Source organism: Sphaeramia orbicularis, chromosome 4, assembly GCF_902148855.1.
Source record: "Sphaeramia orbicularis chromosome 4, fSphaOr1.1, whole genome shotgun sequence".
Classification (NCBI taxonomy): domain Eukaryota; kingdom Metazoa; phylum Chordata; class Actinopteri; order Kurtiformes; family Apogonidae; genus Sphaeramia; species Sphaeramia orbicularis.
In genome coordinates, this window is record NC_043960.1 from 13,208,138 (window position 1) to 13,231,088 (window position 22,951).

The 22,951-nt window shown below is 35.6% G+C and overlaps 1 protein-coding gene across 2 annotated transcripts in view; it reads right to left on the reverse strand.

Moving 5' to 3' along the window:
• Nucleotides 1-22,432, reverse strand: part of cp (ceruloplasmin) — a 31,738-nt gene extending 9,306 nt beyond the window's left edge. The window contains exons 1-13 of one of the 2 annotated variants that reach the window (XM_030131382.1): nt 22,128-22,432; nt 18,105-18,349; nt 13,688-13,900; nt 12,233-12,406; nt 12,060-12,151; nt 10,911-11,073; nt 9,741-9,879; nt 9,503-9,642; nt 5,982-6,122; nt 5,859-5,903; nt 5,533-5,747; nt 774-924; nt 453-665 (exon numbers count right to left, since the gene is read on the reverse strand). In XM_030131382.1, coding sequence (XP_029987242.1) covers nt 453-665; nt 774-924; nt 5,533-5,747; nt 5,859-5,903; nt 5,982-6,122; nt 9,503-9,642; nt 9,741-9,879; nt 10,911-11,073; nt 12,060-12,151; nt 12,233-12,406; nt 13,688-13,900; nt 18,105-18,349; nt 22,128-22,282 — 2,086 coding nt within the window. In that variant the 5' untranslated portion in view covers nt 22,283-22,432. Of the gene's footprint in view, nt 1-452; nt 666-773; nt 925-5,532; nt 5,904-5,981; nt 6,123-9,502; nt 9,643-9,740; nt 9,880-10,910; nt 11,074-12,059; nt 12,152-12,232; nt 12,407-13,687; nt 13,901-18,104; nt 18,350-22,127 lie in introns of both variants that reach the window. The other variant, XM_030131381.1, reaches the window with a different exon arrangement.
• Between the last annotated feature and the right edge of the window lie 519 nt (nt 22,433-22,951).

Sequence of the window (22,951 nt, forward strand, 5' to 3'; positions counted from 1 at the left end):
TTGTGTTGTTCTTAGCCCACTTAACACCCTGTGTGTTCACTAGTTTTATTTACTTATTTAATTCCTTGTTTTATGTTTGGTGTACGGCACTTTGGCCAGCTGTAAAGTTCTTAAAGTGCTTTATAAATAAAGTTGGTATGGTATGGTATGGTAAGAACGATTATGATTGGTGGATGGCTGCGCCCAGTATGTATCAGGTACCCAGGTTCAAATTAAATGAGAACACGCTGAGTTCACTTGCCTCCAACATCGCAGGACCTACGATGTGACTACTGCGCACACGTACAATGCGATGACGATGCTCGAACGATATATTGTGCAGCTCTAGTTAAGATCCACTGTGGCGGCGTACAGAGACACAATTTGTGACTGTCCAAATACTTAGAGACATGACTGTATATTAGGATTGTTGCAAATGTTTACCTCCAGTCCAGAGTGTGTGTAATGCCTACCCATGCTGTCTGGCTCCATAGTGACAGTGTGTGAGATGTGAGGGAAAACGGCGATTGTGTCCCGTCGGTTCTGGCGGTAGAGGAAGCGGTTTCCTTGGAAGTAAAGTGTGTTGATGTCTCCTTCTGTACCGAGACCTGACAGATGCCACGTCACTTTATTCCCCTTGCACATTTCCAGGCCTGGGACATTCCTGTACACGTACCCGTTTATGGCTGAGAAATTGACAAATAAAATTAAGTATGTTGAACAGCTATAGGAAGTGGAGAGTATTAAAGTAAAAGCATAAGAAATGGTGGATGGTGTGAAAAGTCTGTACACACCGTGCATCTTGTTGCTCTCGATAAAGCCCTCGTCTTCTTTATTAACGGTGGCAGAAGCAGTGGCGAAGGTTCTTATGTTGTCATCCAGATACCAGCTCAAGTTCTCGTCAAAAACCGTAGCCAGGAGGTGAAACTCTTTATCAAAGTTCTTCTGCACAAGGGGAAGAGAGCAAAGAGAGGAAAACTTTAAAAGAAGCTCTCATTAAATGACATGTCCTCCAGTTGTATAGTCCATATCTTGGCTGCTGTTCTATATTTCTTTATTTTGCTATTCTTATAATAATGGTCTTTTTTTGACTGGTGTCCTGCAGCCATCACCAAACCTTTGTTCAATCTTTTCTACCACAGCAAATGTGCTTTTAAAGCTAAACTGTAAATGGACTTGCATATACTTAGCACTTGTCTACCTTGATGGTGCAATGTTTCACAAAGTTCACATTTTTTTTAAAGGAGTGATATTTTTCTTTTTTTAAATGGAATTATGCATTTTAAAACATTTCCCTGTGGTCTACACAAACTGTAAATGCTCTGCTTGGGTCTAAATTCTTCATTAATTCAACTCCACAGGTCCATCTTCAACCCTATTTTTGACTAATGACACCAGAAAGGTTGTTTTGAGCGCTGGCCCTTTAAATGCAAATGAGCCACTTGCTTTCTGTCCTTTTCAGCCACTTGTGCTCATTAATACAACCAACAACTGAACATTTTAGGTAATCGGCTCAAAGTTTGGACATATTTTCAGTTTTTACTACGACCGCTGCTGCTGACAAATAATTATGTTGTACTCTGAGAAATGTTCGTCAGAAGTCTTGACCTTATTTGTGCAAATGTCATGATGTAACTAGATATAAAACATGACAAATTAAGCAGGAATTAAAACAGGTTGTAGAAATCCACTTGATTTTTGCCAAAATGAATATAAAGATAGCTTTGCAGCACCCAGAGGGTTCAAATTCAAACTTTTTGAACTATTAGGGCCCAAATACACAAATAAATGAACCAAAGACTAATAATAAAAGTGGGTTTAGCAAAATATGTCCCCTTTAATCATTGGAGTCTTCTGTATTCTTAGACCTTATCAGGTATTTTCACAACCATGTATTAACAATCCTACTTCTGTTGTCTCTGAAAATAAAATCATGTCTGCAAGTCTTGTAAACAAATAAAGACTGAAGCAGTTATCGAGACAGTGTGTGTTGGAGCGCTTATGTTTTATAGATGCATCTTCCTCCAGTGCACATGTCGCGTGATGAAATGAACTCAATTACTTTTCATCTGACTTAATCCTCAAAGACGTAAACAGTCAGAGGTGACTAAAGACACCTACTGATTACAAATTTTCAAAATCCTTTCAACCACTAATCCTATTACCCAGGCCCGGACTGGGTAATCGGGAGGACCGGGACAATTCCCGGTGGGTCGGTATAATATTTAGGCCGCGAGGGCTGGAGTTCACTTGAAATATATATATATATATATATATATATATATATATATATATATATATATATATATATATATATATATATATATATATTTCAAGTGAACTCCAGCCCTCGCGGCCTAAATATTATACCGACCCACCGGGAATTGTCCCGGTCCTCCCGATTACCCAGTCCGGGCCTGGGTTTTTTTTTTTTTTTTTTGGGGGGGGTCATAGCACTGGGTTGATCACGTAAACTGCAACCGCTGTTCCTGGGCCCCACCCCCTCTACTAGCAAGCAGGCGCAAACGCACCATGACCTGCTGTAATCTGTCCTTGCATACGGTTAGTAGCTCTATACTGTAGCTGTGGAGCATATACGATCTGTGCTCTGTAGGCTGTGGATGGTCAGCTGTGTTTGCTTTTTGAAACATGGATAATAGAAAGAACAAGGGTGGTGTGGAGAAGCAAGAATTACAAAGAGGAAAGCTCTGGAAGCAAACGCAGCCAAATGTGACAAAATCGACAACTTTTTCACAAAAACGACCTCCCGGTTGGAAACAACTAATGAGCAGGCCTGGACTGGCTAATTGGGAGGACCGGGACAATTCCCGGTGGGCTGGTATTAATATTTAGGCCACGAGGGCTGGAGTTCACTGTAAATATATATTTAATATTTTATTTATCTTTTTTTCTTTTTTTTTTTTTTTGCGGGGGGTGGTCAGTCATAGCACTGGGTTGATCACGTAAGCTGCTGCTGCTGTTCCTGGGCCACCACCCCCTCTACTAGCAAACTGTTTTGTTTTTTTTTTCTTCCTCTTGTTTGCAGATGCACCGTGACCTGACGTCATATGTCCTTGCATACGGTTAGTAGCTCTATACTGTAGCTGTGGAGCATATACCATCTGTGCTCTGTAGGCTGTCGGTGGTCAGCTGTGTTTGCTGTTTGAAACATGGATAATAGAAAGAACAAGGGTGGTGCAGAGAAGGCAAGAATTAAAAAGAGGAAAGCTCTGGAAGCAAACGCAGCCAAATGTGCCAAAATCTGCAACTTTTTCACAAAAACGACCTCCCGGTTGGAAACAACTAAAGAGGACGATGAACCGGGTAAAGCACCTTTCAAACTAGTTAATTATGGAGTCAATGAATTGTGTGGCATTGTGGCATGTAACATAACATTATACATTTTAAATAATAGTATGATGCGACGCCACAGAACTGGGAAACTTTGTCTTGTAGCTCCTCAGAGTCAGAAAACAGATCCAGCAGCAGACACCACCCATGAGCCCACAAGTCCAGAGTGGGCAGGTAGGACTGCTCATAGAGTGAAGATTATTAGAATAAATAGGCTACAATGAAGAGTATGGTGTAGGCCTGTTCAGTATGAAAGGTGCTCTGAGATGCTAGATGATTCAGCACTACATGAATGAAACTGACATGTCAGATTTGTGCTGAGAATTATGAGCATTTTTAAAATGTGCTTTAGTGACAGAAGCAGAGCCAGGAGCCAGTAGTGATGAGGGGATTGCTCCTGTCAGGATGGAAGGAAAAGGTGAGCTGTTTTCTTCAGTTTTCTCTGTTTTGATTAAATAACCATTTGACTTTCAATGAATAACGTAGAACATAACATTATAAATTAAAAATAGGACCAATGGCCCTGTAGCTTACCGGCCAAATTAAAAGCTTTGGGAAATGTATCCAGATGCCATTTATTATCACCCAGTTTTGTGTATTTATTATATTACAGAAATAGCCCATGTTTTGGTCATATTCCAATCAGATCTGTAAAAAAATTCAAATTCCAACTTGATATCATTGATACTTACTGATTTATTGTATCAATCCACTTTCTATCTCTTATAATGGGAAAATTTTTCAAAGTCGCCAAGTTTGAAGTCAATCAGAACTGTAGTTTCGGAGAAGAAGACGACTGAAATTTTTTCCCCATAAGAGCCCATGTTAAATTTTCCGTCAGTTCCCAGATCCACAAGAAGATCCTGATCAGCATGTGGCCATTATGTTTTGGTCATCTCTCCTTCAGGGCTGGACTGTAGAAATTTCAGCTTGATATCATTTATATTTACTGAGTTATTGCATTGATCCACTTCCTATCTCTGATAATGGGGAAATTTTTCAAAGTCACACCAAATCCAGAATCAGATCCGGATCCAAATAATTTCACTAACTTTTGTTGACATCATCATAAAGAAACTGTATACCAAGTTTGAAGTCAATCGGAATTGTAGTTGCAGAGAAGAAGACAATTGAAAGTTTTGTAACGGACGACAGACAATGACAGACGCCGCCGCCGGACGCCGCATGACGACAATAGCTTACGGCCTCTCGGCTGGTAAGCTAAAAACCTGACGTGTCATTGCTGACATGCCCTGCACATATGCATTTTAGATGGCTGTAACTCTATCACTGTTTTTGCAACTGGAAAAATTCCAGTGGTTTCTGAAACCTCAGACGTCGCTCTTCATATGGTTTTATTGAATCATTATGGTAATTTCACTCACACCTGTACTAGAAGCTGGAGAAGAAGCCATTTTAGCAGTATTATAACATGCACTAAATTGTAACTGTTAATAAATGACTGTAAATGACTGCTATATTTTGAAAGTTCTAAGTGCTCTGGAAAAATGGGCAAAAGGACACAGTATATTTTCTGACCTTTTTATCGTGAAAATAAGAAAAAAATCCACACAGACCCTTTAAGGCTTAGGGTTTAAAGGGTTAACCCATAAAGACCCCAATATCCACTGCCGACCCAAACCATCCATTGATCTAAACTGTTTAATTCCTGTTGATCTACTTTTCCTATCAATCCATGTAAATAACTAGGGTAAAATGCAGTTTATTATCTTTTCATGGTCATCAGATATGACCCATTTGGACGTTCAGAGGCTTCGTAGTGAACGTGGAAACACTGTCATCTTTACCAACATTGATTCTCCAGTAAATCCCATGGAGTTGGATCAATGACAGTGGATGGACACACGTTTTAACATTCAGCTATTGATATATTTGTGGAAATAGTCACTTTTTTGTCAGTTTTCGCTGTTTTGATATAATAACCTGAGGAAATTAAATGTAGGAAAATACATAATTTACTGTGAAAAATGCAAACTATAGAGGATAATATTAGAATAAATGGTGATAAATCACTTAAGAAAGACAAGAATTCATTTAAGAACTGCCACTAAATATGCACTGGGTCTTTGTGGGTTAAAGGAAAAAACCTGCTTTGTATTCTGATTTACCCCCACACCATTCATAGTTCTGTTCAAAACATTCACTTAGTCTTTTTTTTTTTTTTTTTACTCCTGTCCTCACCTGTACTCCTCTCTTAAGCGATCCAGGTTTACATATGAGGAGGGGTCCGACTAGTCCAGAGTTGGTGTCTTTGACAGCGTCCACTGCTGAGTAGTACAGATACGTCAGACAGTCGGCCTCCCCTTGTACTGGACCGGCACCCACTGGTACCGTCCACTCATAGGTGTGGACCGTCCCGGGTCGGACCAGGGCGGCAGGGGGAGGAGTCACAATCCCTAAATATGGAAATGTATATAAAACAAGCCTGATTAATGTAAAAACAAACCCCTCATTGTCCGTCCTGTATTCTAATGTAATATTTTGTATGTTTTTCGTGCTAAACTCACGTGGTAACCTCTTTAGTTCCCTCAGTTTCTTTGCTGTGTGAGACTCTAAACAGAAGCAGAGAAGTGTTAAAAAATGGAGGAACACCATGTAGTGTGTTTCCATTGTAAAAAGTGTGTATTAACCTTCTAGTTCATTGTGGTAGAGCGTCCCGTCCTGTTCCACGCTGTACTGTACACCATGTGGTTGTATAGTGTACGGCCGGGTGGCTTTATTCTTAAACACAACTCTGATGGTGTCTCGCTCTTCAGCTCGCATCACAGGACCTGGAGGAACAAAAGCACCAATCAGGGGTTTATTATTGTAACAATTAGGGATGCACCGATACCACTTTTTTCCAGACCGAGTACGAGTACTTATATGTAAGTACTTGCCGATACCGAGTATCGATACGAGTACTTAATAATCCCATTCCAGTTCTTAGTTCCTTTTGTAAATGTGCTTTATTGTCGTTGTCATTAGTCTGACTGGAACAAAGTGCTGCTACTGACATTTAATGTGTTTGAATGAACGTTTCTCAATTAATTCTATATCCCTATCGCTCTCTCTTTTCTCCTCCTTTACTCTCTCTCGTCAAGACAGACAGCCATCCTTCAGGAGTCTGGGTCTGCTTGAGGTTTCTGCCTGTTAAAGGGAAGTTTTCCTCGCCACTGTCACCAATCACAAGTGTCTGCTCCTGGAGGATTCTGTTGGGTTTCTGTTAACTTGACTTGATTTTGATTCGATTTGATAAAGCACTTTGTGACTCTGTCTGTGAAAAGTGCTCTATAAATAAAATTTACTTACTTACTTAGTTAATTCACCAGGGGGCGCCGCTCTGAATTAACCATACTGGACAAATACCACGAAGAAAAGTAAAGTTTTTTGAGAAGAAGAAGAAGAAAGTCAGTAATAATAAACATGGAGACGACAGAGGCAACAGTAATGTGATACTACAGTAATGTTGCAGCGTTTTCTCTGGTAAGGTTTAACAGCTTAGCTTCAGCAGGTAGAGAAAAGACAAATGAGCGATAAGTTTGGTTTTCACTTCTGCTGGCAGCGGTCTGCACCGCTCCATACTCCCGGTGGTATTCTCTGTCTGGGTACGCATCTGCCAGCACCTGGAAAAAGGATGGAATGTACGCAGAGGACAGACAGAACACTGCGTCCGTATCTGTCTGTGTCTGTAACGTTACTTGCAGTCAGGATTACTTTTATCACCGTTATTTATTTTGAAAAATCTCCACACTCTTCACACTCCACACACATTATTCCACCGCCGCGTACCTGCTGCACTGAACTGTGAATGTCACACGACCGTAAGTGGTATCGGTGCATTTGTATCGGATTACTTTTACAAGTACGAATACGAGTACACACACTGAGTATCGGAGCCAATGCCCAATACTCGTATCGGTGCATCCCTAATAATAATAATAATGGATTAGATTTCTGTAGCGCTTTTCAAGGCACCCAAAGCGCTTTGCATTATTGATCCGTTATTCATTAGCTCACATACACACTCTGGTGGTGGTAAACTACATCAAACTACACTGGCATTGAACTGGCAGACAAACAGCCCCTCCGACCACCACCAAATATTTATACACATTCATACACCAGTGTGAGTGACACTGGAGGCAAGGTGAGTGAAGTGTCTTGACACAAATAAATAAAGATAAAAATACTTGTTTTAAAAGACAAGGATCAATATTGGTAATATTGGTTGAGATAAGGACATGACATGATTTACCTGAATTAAATTAAATATGCGTTTTCTTCTGTTGTATATTTAGCAATGATTACCATGACATTTTTTTGTTTGCTTGTTTGTTTTCATGTGGAAACATTGTGTTAACTGTAAATTACGGTTCTGCAAAGTAAGTCTGAACTTCAACCTAAAGCCTTTCAGTCACATTATATATGGAACAGTGAATATGTTGTTTTTTGTTTGTTGTCTAAAGTAATTAATGACCAAATAAACTACTACTACTACTACTACTACTACTACTACTACTACTACTACTACCACTACTACTACTACTACTACTACCACCACCACCACTACTTCAGGACTGCCTTGGATGTCCTTTATTACTAATGTATTACCAGATAATTACACCACTATTACTAGATAATTACACCACTATTACCAGATAATTACACCACTATTACCATTTTATTACCAAGCTGAAATGTAAAGTGTTACCCTTAAGTGTCATATCATAATACCAGGTAATAACACAACATTCTAGGAAGTAAGTGGTAATTATCATATTATACTGCTGAAATGAATCCATGTTCCAAAAATAATGCACAGAAATTATATGTTTTGATGTTGTGACTTGTTTCTGTTAAATAACCATAATCAGTAATTGCATGTTTCTGTTTAATTTCATAGTTTTGCATGTTCCATCTCTAATTTTTCAATATTACAAAGAAATGTTAATATTTCCAAATGGCAAGTCACAGCATCAAATGCATCCTTTTTACAGTATTATCCACAAACAAAAGGAATATTTGGAATGTGATGGGTGATGAGTTACGAAAGAAGACTGGAAAAAAAAAATTAGGTCCAATATATTTATTTAATTATTATTATGAGGAAAAGGCAGAATTGTGACTTTTTTCTCCGAATTCTGACTTGTTTTCCTCAGAATATTAATAAAAAATATGTATAGGACCTTTTATTTTTTTTTTCCAGTGGTCCTAATCCTGTTCTGTAATGAATTTCAGCATTATGAATCAGAATATATGGAGGTGAAAGCCTCATTTACACTATAACCAAGAAAACACATGAGTTACTGATAGTTAAAACAGTTAATCCTTGAAACAGTAAACACCTAACAAATGCAATTTCAAAGGAATTACACTTGGAACATGGGCATTCAGTGGTGACAATAGTTAAACTAATTGAAGTGTGAATCATTTGAAACAGGAAAATCAATGAAAATACAGTGAAATTAAAAATTTGATGTAAAATACAAGTGATGCAATTTTGTTTTTGCTTTAAATATTCCTTACTGAACCTTAAATTACTTCCTGGAGGACATTAAAGTTGTCAAAGACTTACCATTATTGAAATCATTATCATTGAAATATCATTATTATTGAAAATGAGAATCAGTTCTCAACTAACTTACCTGTCAAATAAAAGTTAAAATAAATAAAAATTATTTTGGTAAATTTCATATTTAATTTCTTAGACTTAAAGGTGACCATTAAACAACTTTATTCATAAAGGTTGGAATAAAACTACCAACCAAATATGTGTTATCTTCAGGTATTAGACTAATCTATGTATGTTCTAACTTTCAAAGCAGGATTTTTCTTATTAAAAATAAATATGATCCTAAGGAAATGTGACACATGTCTTACACAGAACTGAACTAAAATAACCTTCTGTCTAATTGGAACTCAAATTTATTTTCTACATGGTTTAAATGAAAACTTAGTCTAAAAGAGGTTTTACAATATATCTAGTGATGGAGGAATAGTATTTTCCAGTTGATAACAAAAACACATTGAGAATATTAATATTTGAGTCGAATTAGTCTATTTTGTGTCTCATTTTATTCACTGCTCTTTTGTTTTTAAAATGTAGCTCTTATCAAATTTCAGTCATTTCATTTACTCAAAAAGACCCTCCCAGTTCAGTTTAGATTACCCAGAATTCCAAGGTGTTGCTCCTCAGGACTGCGTAACATCTTGGTTGTGAAGGTGTTGTCTGTGTACTCCGTATAACGAACTTTCTTGTAGCGGTTTCCGATCCGTTGGGGACCTCTGGTTACATAAATGTCTGCTTCCCTGCACACACACATCAGTACAGTAGTTTGTTTTTTACTCTTATCTTGGTGACTGGAGGACCAGGTCATTGTTGTTCATGTGTCCACACATTAACCTACCCATCTGTGGGCAGTGTAGGAGCGTAGTCCCACACCTCTTCTTCAGCAGCGATGAAGTACTCTCTGGTTTCACCATATGGACGAGGCTTGTGGACGTTGGGGAAACATTTCTTGATTTCAAATAAAGCCTGCATCCCAGCTAAAAAAAAAAAAAAAAAAAAAAGCAAAAATATCACCAGTAATTCACCAAGGGGTTGGATTTCTTCTCTTTTAACTTAACTCAGGCCATTTTGTCATTTTTGTCATTTTTCTTATTTTATTTTCTGATTATTATGGATGTGTTACAGTTTATGGCATGAATTTGACACTCTTTTTAGACATATTTTAATCCAATGTCAGTTAGTCTTATTGGTCTATTATTTACTACTGACGTTTTTTTTGCATCCTCTGGTGATCCTCAAGCCAAAAATGTACACCAACAATACTGCTATTAAATCATCATATCAACATTTTTTTCTGCATAAATCTCTTAAACCACTTCAACTCTATCTAGAACTAGCAAATATTCAATACATTTCAGACTTAAATGCCAATTTGTATACATGATGCCACTTGTTTTATTAAAAAAAACTACACAAGATTTTTGATATAAAATAATTCTACATTCCTGCACTATGTATGATATCAGAGTCCTGAATATGTCAAAGATAAGCAATAAGACAGATTCCATTGCATTAGTAGTTTTTGCACTTAATCTTGGCCAAAAGACAGAGAAGTGATGCATTAGTTTTTGTACAGTGCAGGACCCTCATGGCAAAAAATGCCTCACTGACTTCCATTGAAACTATTTTTTTTATTAATCTCCCATAAAAAATACTAATTCAATGGAATCAATGTTACTTTTTCTTTTTTTTTTGTTACATATTCAAAACGCTAATCACCAGCAATGCCCCACCTCACCAATATTCATTGTATTTTTTTTTTAAATCTCTTTTTTGTTTGTTTTTGTAATCAACAACAGTAAATCATGTATTCAAATTGGCATGTAAAGGGTTAAACACTTGAATATTATTGAACATTAAGTAAATTTGAGCAGAGCTGAAGTGGTTTGAAAGAAAAAAGAAGAAACAATATTGATATAGAAAGATTTTATAGCAGTTTTTAGTGCATGTACATTTTTGCCTCGATGGTCCTCAGGGGGCAGTAAAGGATACCAGTGTACAGACTGACCCATCAGGTGGTCGTTGACAGTGCAGGTCAGCAGCCAGTGTCCAGGATTGTCGGCGTCCATCTCAACTGTGGCTGTGGTGGCAGGAAACAGACTGACTGTGTCTGTGTGACGGTTCTGGGTGGTCAGAATCTGACCGTGAAAATGAACTGAATGCATGTCCACCTGCAGAGAAATGACAGTTGAATATTGTTGTTTTAGAAGACACCATCCTTAGCAAGCATAGTATAATATAGATTTACTTTGGGATATTATCATAAAAAGCACAATCATAAAAGACGGCATGGTTGAAGGTTGCATAGAAACACAAATCGGACTTTTATAGGAAACAGTAGAATACAAATTACATTAAAAACAAATATTTTAAGATAAATGGATAAAAAAGAAACAGCTGTATATTTTTGTTGAATTGTTAGAGAAGTGAACCAGCAGATAATAGACTGATACGTAGATGAAGAAATGTTTTTGGTTATTAGATTGTGAAAGGCACTACATGAAAAAACAGGTGGTTCCAAGCACAACAAACCCCACCCATTGCACATATTGTCACTTATTTTGGCATCAATCCAGCTGATGTCGTATCTATGCATGTGCTGATGTCAGCATATCAATTGCCTTTATGTATGTGCCAAGTTTGAAGTAAATTGAAACAAAATTGATCTTTATGTAGACATTTGAAATTTTGCCCAGTATAAGTAAATGGGAGAATTTTTTTTTTTTTTTTTCATTCATAAAAAATGACCTACTTTTCCCAAAATGTAACCACATCTATTCTGGGTCACTGGCAATCACCCCTTTGGGGGCCGGGGTAATAAAGTTTGCATCCTTAATATTAAGAAGCATGTATTCTAACTTCAGCAGACTTATATGAATGTAATGTTACAAATGTTCAAGAAGTTCATTCTCAAGAAATGTAGAGCTCAGTATAACTTGTTCCCTCTGTTGAAATAAAGGGTTCACTCTAAAGTAACAAAAACATAACAATTGCTATTTTTGTGTAATTATACACTAATGAAAATGTATTTATGATCGTTATCTTACATGCACACTGGATATTCAAGGCATAGGAGTGTGCTGAAATACACAGAAACAATTGTAAAGAGCAGCTAATCAGATATTCAGGTTGATAAAATTATTATTTAAATATTTACCTCATTGCCGAGGCCAATCATATGCCACTGGATCTTGTTGCCTTGGCACATGCTCAGTCCGGGCAGGTTGCCGAACACAAACCCATTTATAGCTGCCAAATACAAACAGGTTGACTGGGTTAACAGGTTTTATGAGTACACGGATGTGGTTTTAGAAGTGAATGGCTCCTCACCGTGCATCTTGTTGCTCTCAATGAAGTCTTCATTTTCTTTTAAACCAGTGGCCGGATTAGGGATGTATGTTCTGATGTTGTCGTCGATGTACCAGCTGAAGTTTTCATCTGACACCATGAACAACAGAGAATACAGGTAGTCTACTGTCCTCTCTGCATGTACGTCCAGAGTTCCTACAAGGACAGGAAGCACAGATAAAAGTGGAGTATGAAAAGCAGAAACAAGTAATTTGTTAAAGGGGAAAAATAATTTTGAATCAGTTTTATATTGGTTCTAAATTACTGATATAAATTAGGGTTACTCAAAGTTTCTGCTATTCAACTTGATGTTAAAATAACAAATGGGCTCAATATGAGTCTGCACAGCACAGATCTATTGTATTATGATTAAATTATAAAATAAATCTAATTGTAACTTATTAGTGGTTGAGAAAAATATGTAAATAACACAAAGAAAGAGTTACACATGCATATATTCTTTCCAGCAAAATGTTTATATAAATCTTATAATGTCAAAGTGGTGTAATTTTCCCTGTTTTACAGTTAATGTTTATCTAAATGTGTTGGTTTGATGGATACACATCAAAAATAAAAAAAATTCTAATTTTATTCACAGTATATTTTAAATTTTTAATCAAAGTTGCTTTATTAAAATGTTTAAAAACACTTGTTGGAATAGTAATCAAAGGTGTAATGAAAATTTAACTGGGTAACTAGTGATCCACCACCAATTAAATCTCCCAACACTGATTATATTATATGTATATTATATTAAGTGTAGCTATAATATGGCAACAGGATTTTGGTTAACCCATAAAAACCCAGTGCTAGTTTTGTGGCACTTCTCAAATGATTTATTTATTTATTTCTATTTATCACCATTTTTTTTATTATCCACTATCCATCCTTTTGCATTTTTTGGTGTAAATCATGTATTTTCCTGTATTTAATTCACATATTATGTAAATGTTCCTGAAAACTCAGTGTAAATTCAAAGTTAATTATATCAAAACAGAGAAAAATGAAGAAAAAGCTACTTTTTCAGCAAAGATATTGGTAACTGAATGTAAAAATATGTCTCCATCCACAGTCACTGATCCAACTCCATGGCTTTTACTGGTGAATCAATGTTGTTGAAGACGATGGTGTTTCCACATTCACTACGGAGCCTCTGAACGTCCAAATGTGTCATATCTGATGACCATGAAAAGATGATAAACTGCATTTTACACCAGTTATTTACATGGATTGATAGGATTAGTGGATCAACAGGTATTAAACAGTTCATATGTGTAGATAGTTTGCGTCACCAGTGGCTGTTTGGGTCTCTATGGGTTAAAAACGTAGTGGGAAGAGATGAAATAACATCTTGAAAATGGACTTTATTTCTCAGATGTGCCCATGATGCATATCTTAGAGGCACAGATATGCGTTTACTGGGACTAGACTTCATACCTCTTTTACAGGTGATGAGCGGGCCAATCAGTCCTGAGCTGATGTCTTTCGGTGCAGAGACGTGGGAGTGGTAAAATCTGGTCAGGCAGTTACTGTCGCGGGCTGTTGGGCTGTGGGATTCGGGGAGGGTCCACTCATAAACTACTGTCCCACCAGGAGGCACTGAGTCGTCGCGCTTCAGTCGTGCATCAGTACCATCTGGGTAAAGGGCTCCTGAGGAAACAAACACACCAGTACGCACATATTTCAGGTTCTTCTGTGCAGCTTTATACTTCACATCTCACAGGCAAATACAGTATTGAGCTTTATTTAACCCTTTCATGCTTGAATTATGAGAACCTTAGTCAATATTTTTTCCCTGAGTGTTTTTATTCCTCTTTAGGCATGAAAAAAATGTGCCTAAAGAAAATTTTCTTATGAAGCTATTTTTCAGGGAGTTGCAAAAATGTCCATTCAGCTGGACATTATGCATTTAATTTTTGGAGCAAAGAAACATGTATTTACAGATATACTGTGTGAAAACTATGAAATAAAAACATTTTTAATTCTTAATATAGGTAATTCATTTCTCAGACAGGGGTAGTTGTTTGTTTACCTGCTTTACTAGTTTGTCTGATAAATGAATTATCCATAAAAATTATATGTGGAAGACAGTATGAACCTTTACTTTAATGCTACTAATCTGAAGTTTTCTCATATTTGAACATGCTAATACCAGTCATTACTCACTTCATGGAGTTAATATGCAAAAAAAAAAAACAGATGGTTTTTGAGTAATTTTTAGGTGGTTTTGGGGTCATTTTGGGGTGATTTTTAGGTGGTTTTTGGGTAATTTTTGCATGATTTTTAGGTGGGTTTTTAGGTGGTTTTTCGGTAAATTTTGGGTGATTTTTAGGTGGGTTTTTGGGTGATTTTTAGGTGGTTTTTAGGGGGGATTTTTGGGTGGTTTTTAGGTAGTTTTGGGTAATTTTTGGGTGATTTTTAGGTGGGTTTTTTGCATCATTTTTAGGTGGTGTTTACGTGGTTTTTAGGTGTTTTGTGGGTAATTTTTGGGTGTTTTTTAGGCGGTTTTTGCATGATTTTTAGGGGGTGTTCACGTGGTTTTTGGGTGTTTTGTGGGTAATTTTTGGGTGATTTTTAGGTGGTTTTTCGCATGATTTTTAGGTGGTGTTCACGTGGTTTTTAGGTGTTTTGTAAGTAATTATTGGGTGATTTTTAGGTGGTTTTTCGCATGATTTTTAGGTGGTGTTCACGTGGTTTTTAGGTGTTTTGTGGGTAATTATTGGGCGGTTTTTAGGTGGTTTTTAGATGTTTTTTGAGTAATTTTTAGGTGGTTTTGGGGTCATTTTTGGGTGATTTTCATGTGTTTTTTGAGTAATTTTTAGTTGGTTTTAGGGTAATTTTTGCATGAATTTGGTGATTTTTGAGTAGTAACTTATCATTTCTACATGGGAAAAAAAACCCGACAACTTTAAAAATACATACAAACTGTTAATTACAGACCTATAACAATAACAAGCACTTAATTTACGCTTAAACATGTTACTCTAGATCAGGTTTATCAAGAACAGTGTAGTTACAGTAATGGTATGAATTGCAGTGTACGGGATGTTGCACAAGTGTCCACTGTGTTAGCTGATATGGAACTAAAACGATAAAACCCATGAAAATACAAGAGAACAGCTGTAGAGTAACTGTCTGCTGTAGTGACCACTGTGCATGAAAGGGTTAATTAACAGTTTTAGTTACATTACAGATGACACTTTTCCACTCCCTTATTGTCCAGTGGGACCCATCTCACCTGATCTGTAGGATAAATAAACTCCGATCAGATCTGTTCTTCCTGTTGTTACTTTTTAGAGACAGTTGTTCTTCACAGGACACCAAATATTCCGGTGTAATAATCTTAGCTACTGATAATGATTTACAGCAGGGGTGTCAAACATGTGGCCCGGGGGTCAAATGCGGCCTGCCAAAGGGTCCAGTTCGGCCCCTGGGATGTTTTTGCCAAGTGCAAAAATTCCATAGTCTTGAATTGAATTAAGCAAAAAATTTAGCTTGAATTAAGGAAAAAATCTTGAATTAAGCAAAAAAAAAAAAAAAAATCTTCAATTAAGTAAAAAAAAATCTTCAATTAAGCCAAAAAAAAGTCTTCAATTAAGTAAAAAAAAATCTTCAATTAAGCAAAAAAAAAAATCTTCAATTAAGTAAGAAAAATCTTCAATTAAGCCAAAAAAAATCTCAAATTTAGCAAAAAATCTTGAATTAAGCCAAAAAAAAAAAAACTTCAGTTAAGTAAAAAAAATCTTGAATTAAGCCAAAAAAAATCTTCAATTAAGAAAAAAAATCTTGAATTAAGCAAAAAAAAAATCTTGAATTAAGCCCAAAAAAAATCTAGAATTAAGCCCAAAAAAAATCTAGAATTAACAACTTAAATTTTTCTCTTTGTTTTAGTGCAAAAAATAACATTAAATTATGAAAATATTGACATTTACAAACTATCCTGAAACACTAAAATGTGAAAAACCTGAACAAATATGAACAACCTGAAATGTCTAAAGAAAATTAAGCGCAATTTTAACAATTTTTCTACCTGTTCCTCAGTGTTTAGCGTCTTTGTAGATCTGATCCATAATGCACATGGAGAAATGATAAGTTGAGGCATAATATTATTAAAATTGCACTTATTTTTCTTAAGAAATTTCAGGGTTTTTTTAGGTTATTCACATCTTTTTTGTTTGGATAGTTTATAAAACTAAGTATTTTCATAATTTAATGGGGTTTTTTACACTAAAACAAAGACAAAAATTTGGAGTTGTCATTATTTATAGGTTACTATGTTATTATTTTTCTGGTCCGGCCCACTGGAGATCAAATTTAGCTGAATATGGCCCCTGAACTAAAATGAGTTTGACACCCCTGATTTACAGGGTTATTCAAAAAGAATGAACCGATTTCATTACGCAATATTTTAATAAGGAAAAGCAATAGAAAACTCCAGCCAAGTCATAAGTATTCTACTCATAATCAACTTTAATTTCCTGTCTTAAAAGTGTTCAATGGGTCCACCGTCTGCAGCACGGACAACATCAATGCGATAAGAGAATTCTTCCCAGACACGTATCAGCTTATCACGATCCACTGAGTTGATCACTGTTGTTATTCCATGTTTAAGGTCATCGAGGCAGCCATGCAAAACTTAGAAAACTCCTCTTTCAAATGGTCAATGACTCATTCTATGACGATGCTTGAGAACTGAAGCAATGCGTCATGAAATCATTTCATTCTTTTTGAATAACCCTGTATTTCTTCAGATTAAAAATCCCTAACTGTATATAACTGGGGTGTCAAAAGGTATGCAACGGTCTTTATAAATTGTATTGATCATAAAGTTAATGGTATATTTTTCATTTCCTAATGCCTGTTGCTAAATATTTTGTGCATCAGTCGATTCACTGAGATCTGCATGTTGTAATGCACATATATAAATGATAAACTGAGGTATAATATTGTTAAATTTGCACTTATTTACTTAAAGAATTTTCTGGTTGTTCATGGTTGTTCAGTTTATTCGCATTTTTAGTCCAAGGGTCAGTTGGCGTCCAGCCGTAAACAGTTTTCCAAGAATCTTCTTCTCCGAAACGGTTTGTCAGAATTATTTGATATTTGTTGTGAGACATCTGTGGGGTAAGGTCTACCAAGTTTGTTCAAAGAATTGGGAAATATTGACTTTTGAATTTTTCATGAATTTTTTAAATTGTACAAATTCACATTAGTTTATAATAGGACAAATTTCAAAGTGCTATACCTTGAAAGCATTTGAAGATATTGATATAATTACCGTTGGCCCTAGATAGGAATTCACATATGGGCTTTCATTTGGTGCCATGACCTTTGACCTTGGGTGACCCTTTAAAGGGCAAACGAATGCCAAGTAATGCCTTTAAATATGCCGTTGGACTACAGGACCCTTAGGCCTTTTTTTATTTGTTTAAGGATAGTTTGTAAACTATAAACGTTTTCAAACTGTGATTTTCTTTTTTGCACTAAAACAATGATAAAAATTTGGATTTGTCATGATTTATAAGTTATTATGCTATAATTTTACTGATCCGACCTACTTCTGATCAAATGTGGCTGTATATGGCCTCTGAACTAAAATGACTTTGATATTCCTGGTGTATAAAATAGTAAATGGAGCTGAACTTTAAACATGGTATTAAAATGGAACATGTATTAATACAGCATTAAAGCAAACCAATAATATCATGACTTTTACTAATGCCTTGTTACTTAACTAAAGTCTGAATGCAGATCTCTGTGCTTTTACTTGAAAAAAAGATCTGAATATTTCTTCCTCATGGACACACACACAAAGGAGGATGAACCTTCACCCATCACTTCATTCATTTCTCACCCTCGTTGCCCTTGGTGTAGTTGAGGCCATGTGGGTGGATGCTGTATGGTCTGGATGCTGCGTTTCTGAGCTGGACCACCACCGTGTCTCCCTCCTCAGCCATGATCATAGGTCCCAAAAACCCCAGCCATTCAGGCTTTGTCACCTCAGTCCTGTAGAGGGCGTCGGTGTACTGCTTATACACAGCCTTCTTATACGTGGAGCCGATTCTCTGAGGGCCCCTCCTCAGGAAAACAGAGGCTTCTCTGCAGAGAAACCAGACAGAAAATACATCTGTATGAGAGTCTCAGCAAACAAGATTACAAATGGAAACACAACGGAGAAAAATACAACAAATACAACGCAGTTAAAGTCTCAAAAATAAGTCTGGATGCAAAAATGACTATTGAGATACAAGTCCAAATAAGTAGATTTTTACACAACCTCAAGTTCTGATTAATACATGTGTATGTGAGCTCAAAACACATCTAATTGTTACATTTACTTGTGGAATTAAAGTCTTGATTAAAGGTAAGTCCTCAGCTCTGTGGGGTCATGATGCAGTGAAAACCAACTCACATCTATTGCAGAGATTTAAGACAAAAAAGGTGCTTATAGAGACATATGATACTGTGGTTATAATGAAGAAAAATCACTCATTACTGAGGTAAATGTATTAAGGCACAGGAAATGGAAAATAAATAACAAATTAGGATAGAACACCTCTACATTTAATACAATAAAATAAAAAAGACTCTTAGTGATCTCAGTGCAGTCCCCTTTAATTTTAACACTGCAGCCTATATTTAAATGAAAGTAATAAGAATAATAATATGAAATTTGGATAAGAGTTCTGACATTTTTATTATTATTATTATTATTATTAATATTATTATTATTAGTAGTAGTAGTAGTATTAGTAGTAGTAGTAGTAGTAGTAGTAGTAGTAGTAGTAGTAGCAGTAGTAGTTTTAACCTCCTAAGACCCAGGAAATGTCAGCAAAGTACAAGCTTTTTTTTTGTTTTTTTATTGAATAAGTGCCTATATTGGAAACTTATTGGGTCTTAGGAGGTTAAGATTCAGTGTGTAAGATTTAGTGACGCCTGGTTGTGACTAACCACCCTCTGGAATCCTGTGTTAGAGTCTGTGTTTGTTCTGTTCATTCTGGATGTTAAATGATGTTAAATGGATGTTAACACCAGTTCACACTCATCGAAGACAATGTTAATCTGAATGCAGCCACTAAAAAACAAAAAAACTGAGAAGAGGAAGTCATTTCAGAGCCAATGTAGAAACACAGAGGACTCTCAGAACAAACCATTCCAGCTCTGAGCTCATTCTCATCTTTCAAAGCTTAAAGAAGAAGAAAAAATACCATAATGATTCGGGTATATGTGATTAGAAATTATGAGAATTAGATCCTGTTACATCCTCCCAAACCTCTCAAACTGGACCTTTAAATCACAAACAAAAAACACAAATTATAATTATTATAATAATTAGTTTAAGATTGAAGAACCCCGCCTTGCTAGAACAGGCTCCACCCCGGCGACCCTCTATGATAAAGCAGTTCAGAAGATGACTGGCTTCCTTAATTTTGTTTTTGTCATTTGGTGCCACTGGTTATGTCATTGTTACCACATAAACTAATTTATCCCATTTGTCATTTAGCACCTGTTCATCACAGATTATGACCATGTTGTAATATTAAAAAGAAAATACTGCAAGAATGGAGTCCCAATATTTCAAGAAAAAGGGGAACAAATATTAACAACAATAAATATATGATCCTCATAATATAATGAGAATAATGTCCTAATGTTGTGTACTGTTGGTAAAAGCATTATGAGAAGTCACAAGATCTCACTTAAAAGGATGAAGAAAAGCATGAGATTATGAGAACAATTTAGTTTTTATGAATTATTAATATTATTAATATTACTGTAATTGTCAAAAGCACTAGCAGTCTGACTCCGACAGTGGGTTAGAGTAATAACAGGATACAGGATTTTTTTTATTTCTTTGTGTGACCCTAATACTCTGGTATTTGTATTGTTCTGTCCAGTGATTGGTTCACTTTATCATTAATAAAAGTTGAAATTATGATTCATATTTCAGTTGTTGCACAATGATGACTTTTATGTCTTGTGAATCTAAGTTCTTTATTTATTATTTTATTTTTCATATGTTTATTATTTCAGTTCGTGTTGCAGCTTCTTCTGCTTCATATGGATCTGCTCCACAGTTTAGCATTTCCTCTGCACAGATCCTACCCTTCCACTACAAGTTATGGAAATTGCTGCAGTCGTTGTGAAATCCAGACAAACAAACCAAACCAAACAGACCAAATGGAGACATCACATAACCTCCATGTGCAACTAAGTGATTATACGGTACATGCTATTTAACACATAAAGACCTGGAACTGTTTTTGTGGTGACTTCCAAATTAATTTTTCTCTGCATTTAACCTTTAATTTATCAAGTGATTTATCACAATTTACAAACTTATCCTCTGCATTTTTCATTAAAAATCAAATGGTTATTATATGTAAAACAGAGATAACTGAAGAAAAAGTGACTTTCTTAGCAAAATATATCAACTGAAAGCAAATTTTAATTAATATACAAGTTTGTAACATAAAATTATGTGAGAAACACCAACTAATAACAGTACTTTTCTGCAATTTTATGCCCTATTATTTGTATTATAATAATGTTTGACCATGTTTATCAGTAATTTGATTGTTTTAATACATATAAATATTCATTATTAAACATTAGAAGTCATAAAATATGCAAAATCTCATGTAAAGTTAGAGCTGTAAACTATCTTTTAATTATGGAAAATTTCTGTATTTTTATGAGATAGTTATTTTCCGTTATTTAACAGTATTTTTTGTTTTGGGTCCCCAGCTGCCGGAATATTACCCTTTTTTTTAAGTTGTTTTTTTTTGTTTGTTTGTTTGTTTTTACAATGTACTTTGTCAAACTGCATGGATTTTATTATTAACCTTTCCTAAGCAATTTCTAAAATTATATTTGATCCTCTGTATTTTTTTGTGAAAATCAGAATGTTCCCTATATTTAATTTACTGACTAGGTAGATTGACATTAAGTCTGGGATTAAATTCAAAGGTTATTATATCAGTATCTACAACCACTGTCATCTATCAAACTTCATGGGTTTTACTGGTGAATAAATGTTCCAGGAGATGACAGTGTTTCCATATTCACTATGGAGTCTCTGAAAGTCCAAGTGGATCATATCTGAAAACCTGAGGAACAGCATTTTATCTGAATCATTTCAATGTATTAATAAGATTAGTGGTTCCAAAGTTGTTAATCATTTTAGATCAGTAGATGCTTATGGTTTCCTGCAGTTTTGAGGTATTCAGACTTAAAGGATGGGACGTCATGGTTTACTTTTAACCTACAATATGTTTCTACATTTTGATGAGACTGTTCAACTTGTGGTTGATTAACCCATAAAGACCCAAACCGCAACTGGCAACCAGATCATCTACTGATCAAAAATGTTTAATAACTTCTGAACCACTAAACCTATCAACACATTGAAATAATTGGTGTAAAATACAGGTTGTCATCTTTTCTTGGTCATCAGATATGACCCATTTGGACGTTCGGAGGCTCCGTTGTGAACGTGGAAACACTGTCATCTTCTACAACATTGATTCACCAGTAAAACCCATGGATTTTAAACAATGATAGTGGATGGACACACTTGGTTCATTTTCAGTTAATGGTATATTTTACGGAAAAAGTCATTTTTTCTTCAGTTTTCTCTGTTTCTGATACAATAACCCCCAATTATAATCTGAGCTTTTATGAACATCTACATGATCTGTGAAGTAAATATAGAAAAATACATAATTTATGCTGAAAAATTCAAAATACAGATGGTAATATTACAATAAATGGTGATAAATCACTTAAGAAAGATCAGAGAAAAATATATCTGGGAACTGCCACAAAAGTAGCACTAGGTCTTTATGATGAAGATGTTGAAGCTGCATTTACTTACTCATCTTCTTCCAGTGTTCGGTTTTGGATGACGTTCTTCCCCTGTGGGGCATAGTTCCAATTCACCTCCTCTATCCTGATGAAGTACAGTCTGGTCATTCCACACACATGTCCCACTGCACAGCACAACAGCAGCAAACACCCCAACCCATACATTTTGATTGACAAGTGGTGCCACTGAAAGGAAAACGAATTATCTGATGACAATAAGGAGAATGGTTCTAGTCCAGCAGGTGACAGTGACAGAGGCAGACAGTGCTGACAGCCACTCAGTCAGTCAGTCAGTCTGTCACAGAGTCAATGGATCCTCACTGACTTTATACTCTGTCATCTGACAGATGGTTTGGAATGAGAAAAGCAGGACAGAGGGGTCAGTGACCAACTGACAAGGCTGCAGCCAACCTATCAGATGTTAGCGAGGTAGCTGCTGTGTTTGATCTACTTGCATAAGATCAGAAAATACTATATTTTGAAATCTGTTGTTCATCGTCCAAATATAAAAAGATTACAGACTGCAAAAATCTAAATCTTACCAAGTGTATTTTTCTCATTTCTAGTCAAAATATCTCATCACACTTAAAATAAGACATAATTACCTAAAGAGTAACTTTTCAGTGAGATAAAAGAATATATTTTTAGACAATAGATCTTGAAAATCTTATTTCAAGAAATCTTACCAAGATAATTTTCACTTTCAGGCGCAACAGTTGTTCTTTTTTTTCTATTATTTGATTTTTTGTGTATTGTTTATCATTATTATTATTATTTTTCTATTGTTTGATTTTTTTATTTGTGTATTGTTCATTATTATTATTTTTTTTATTT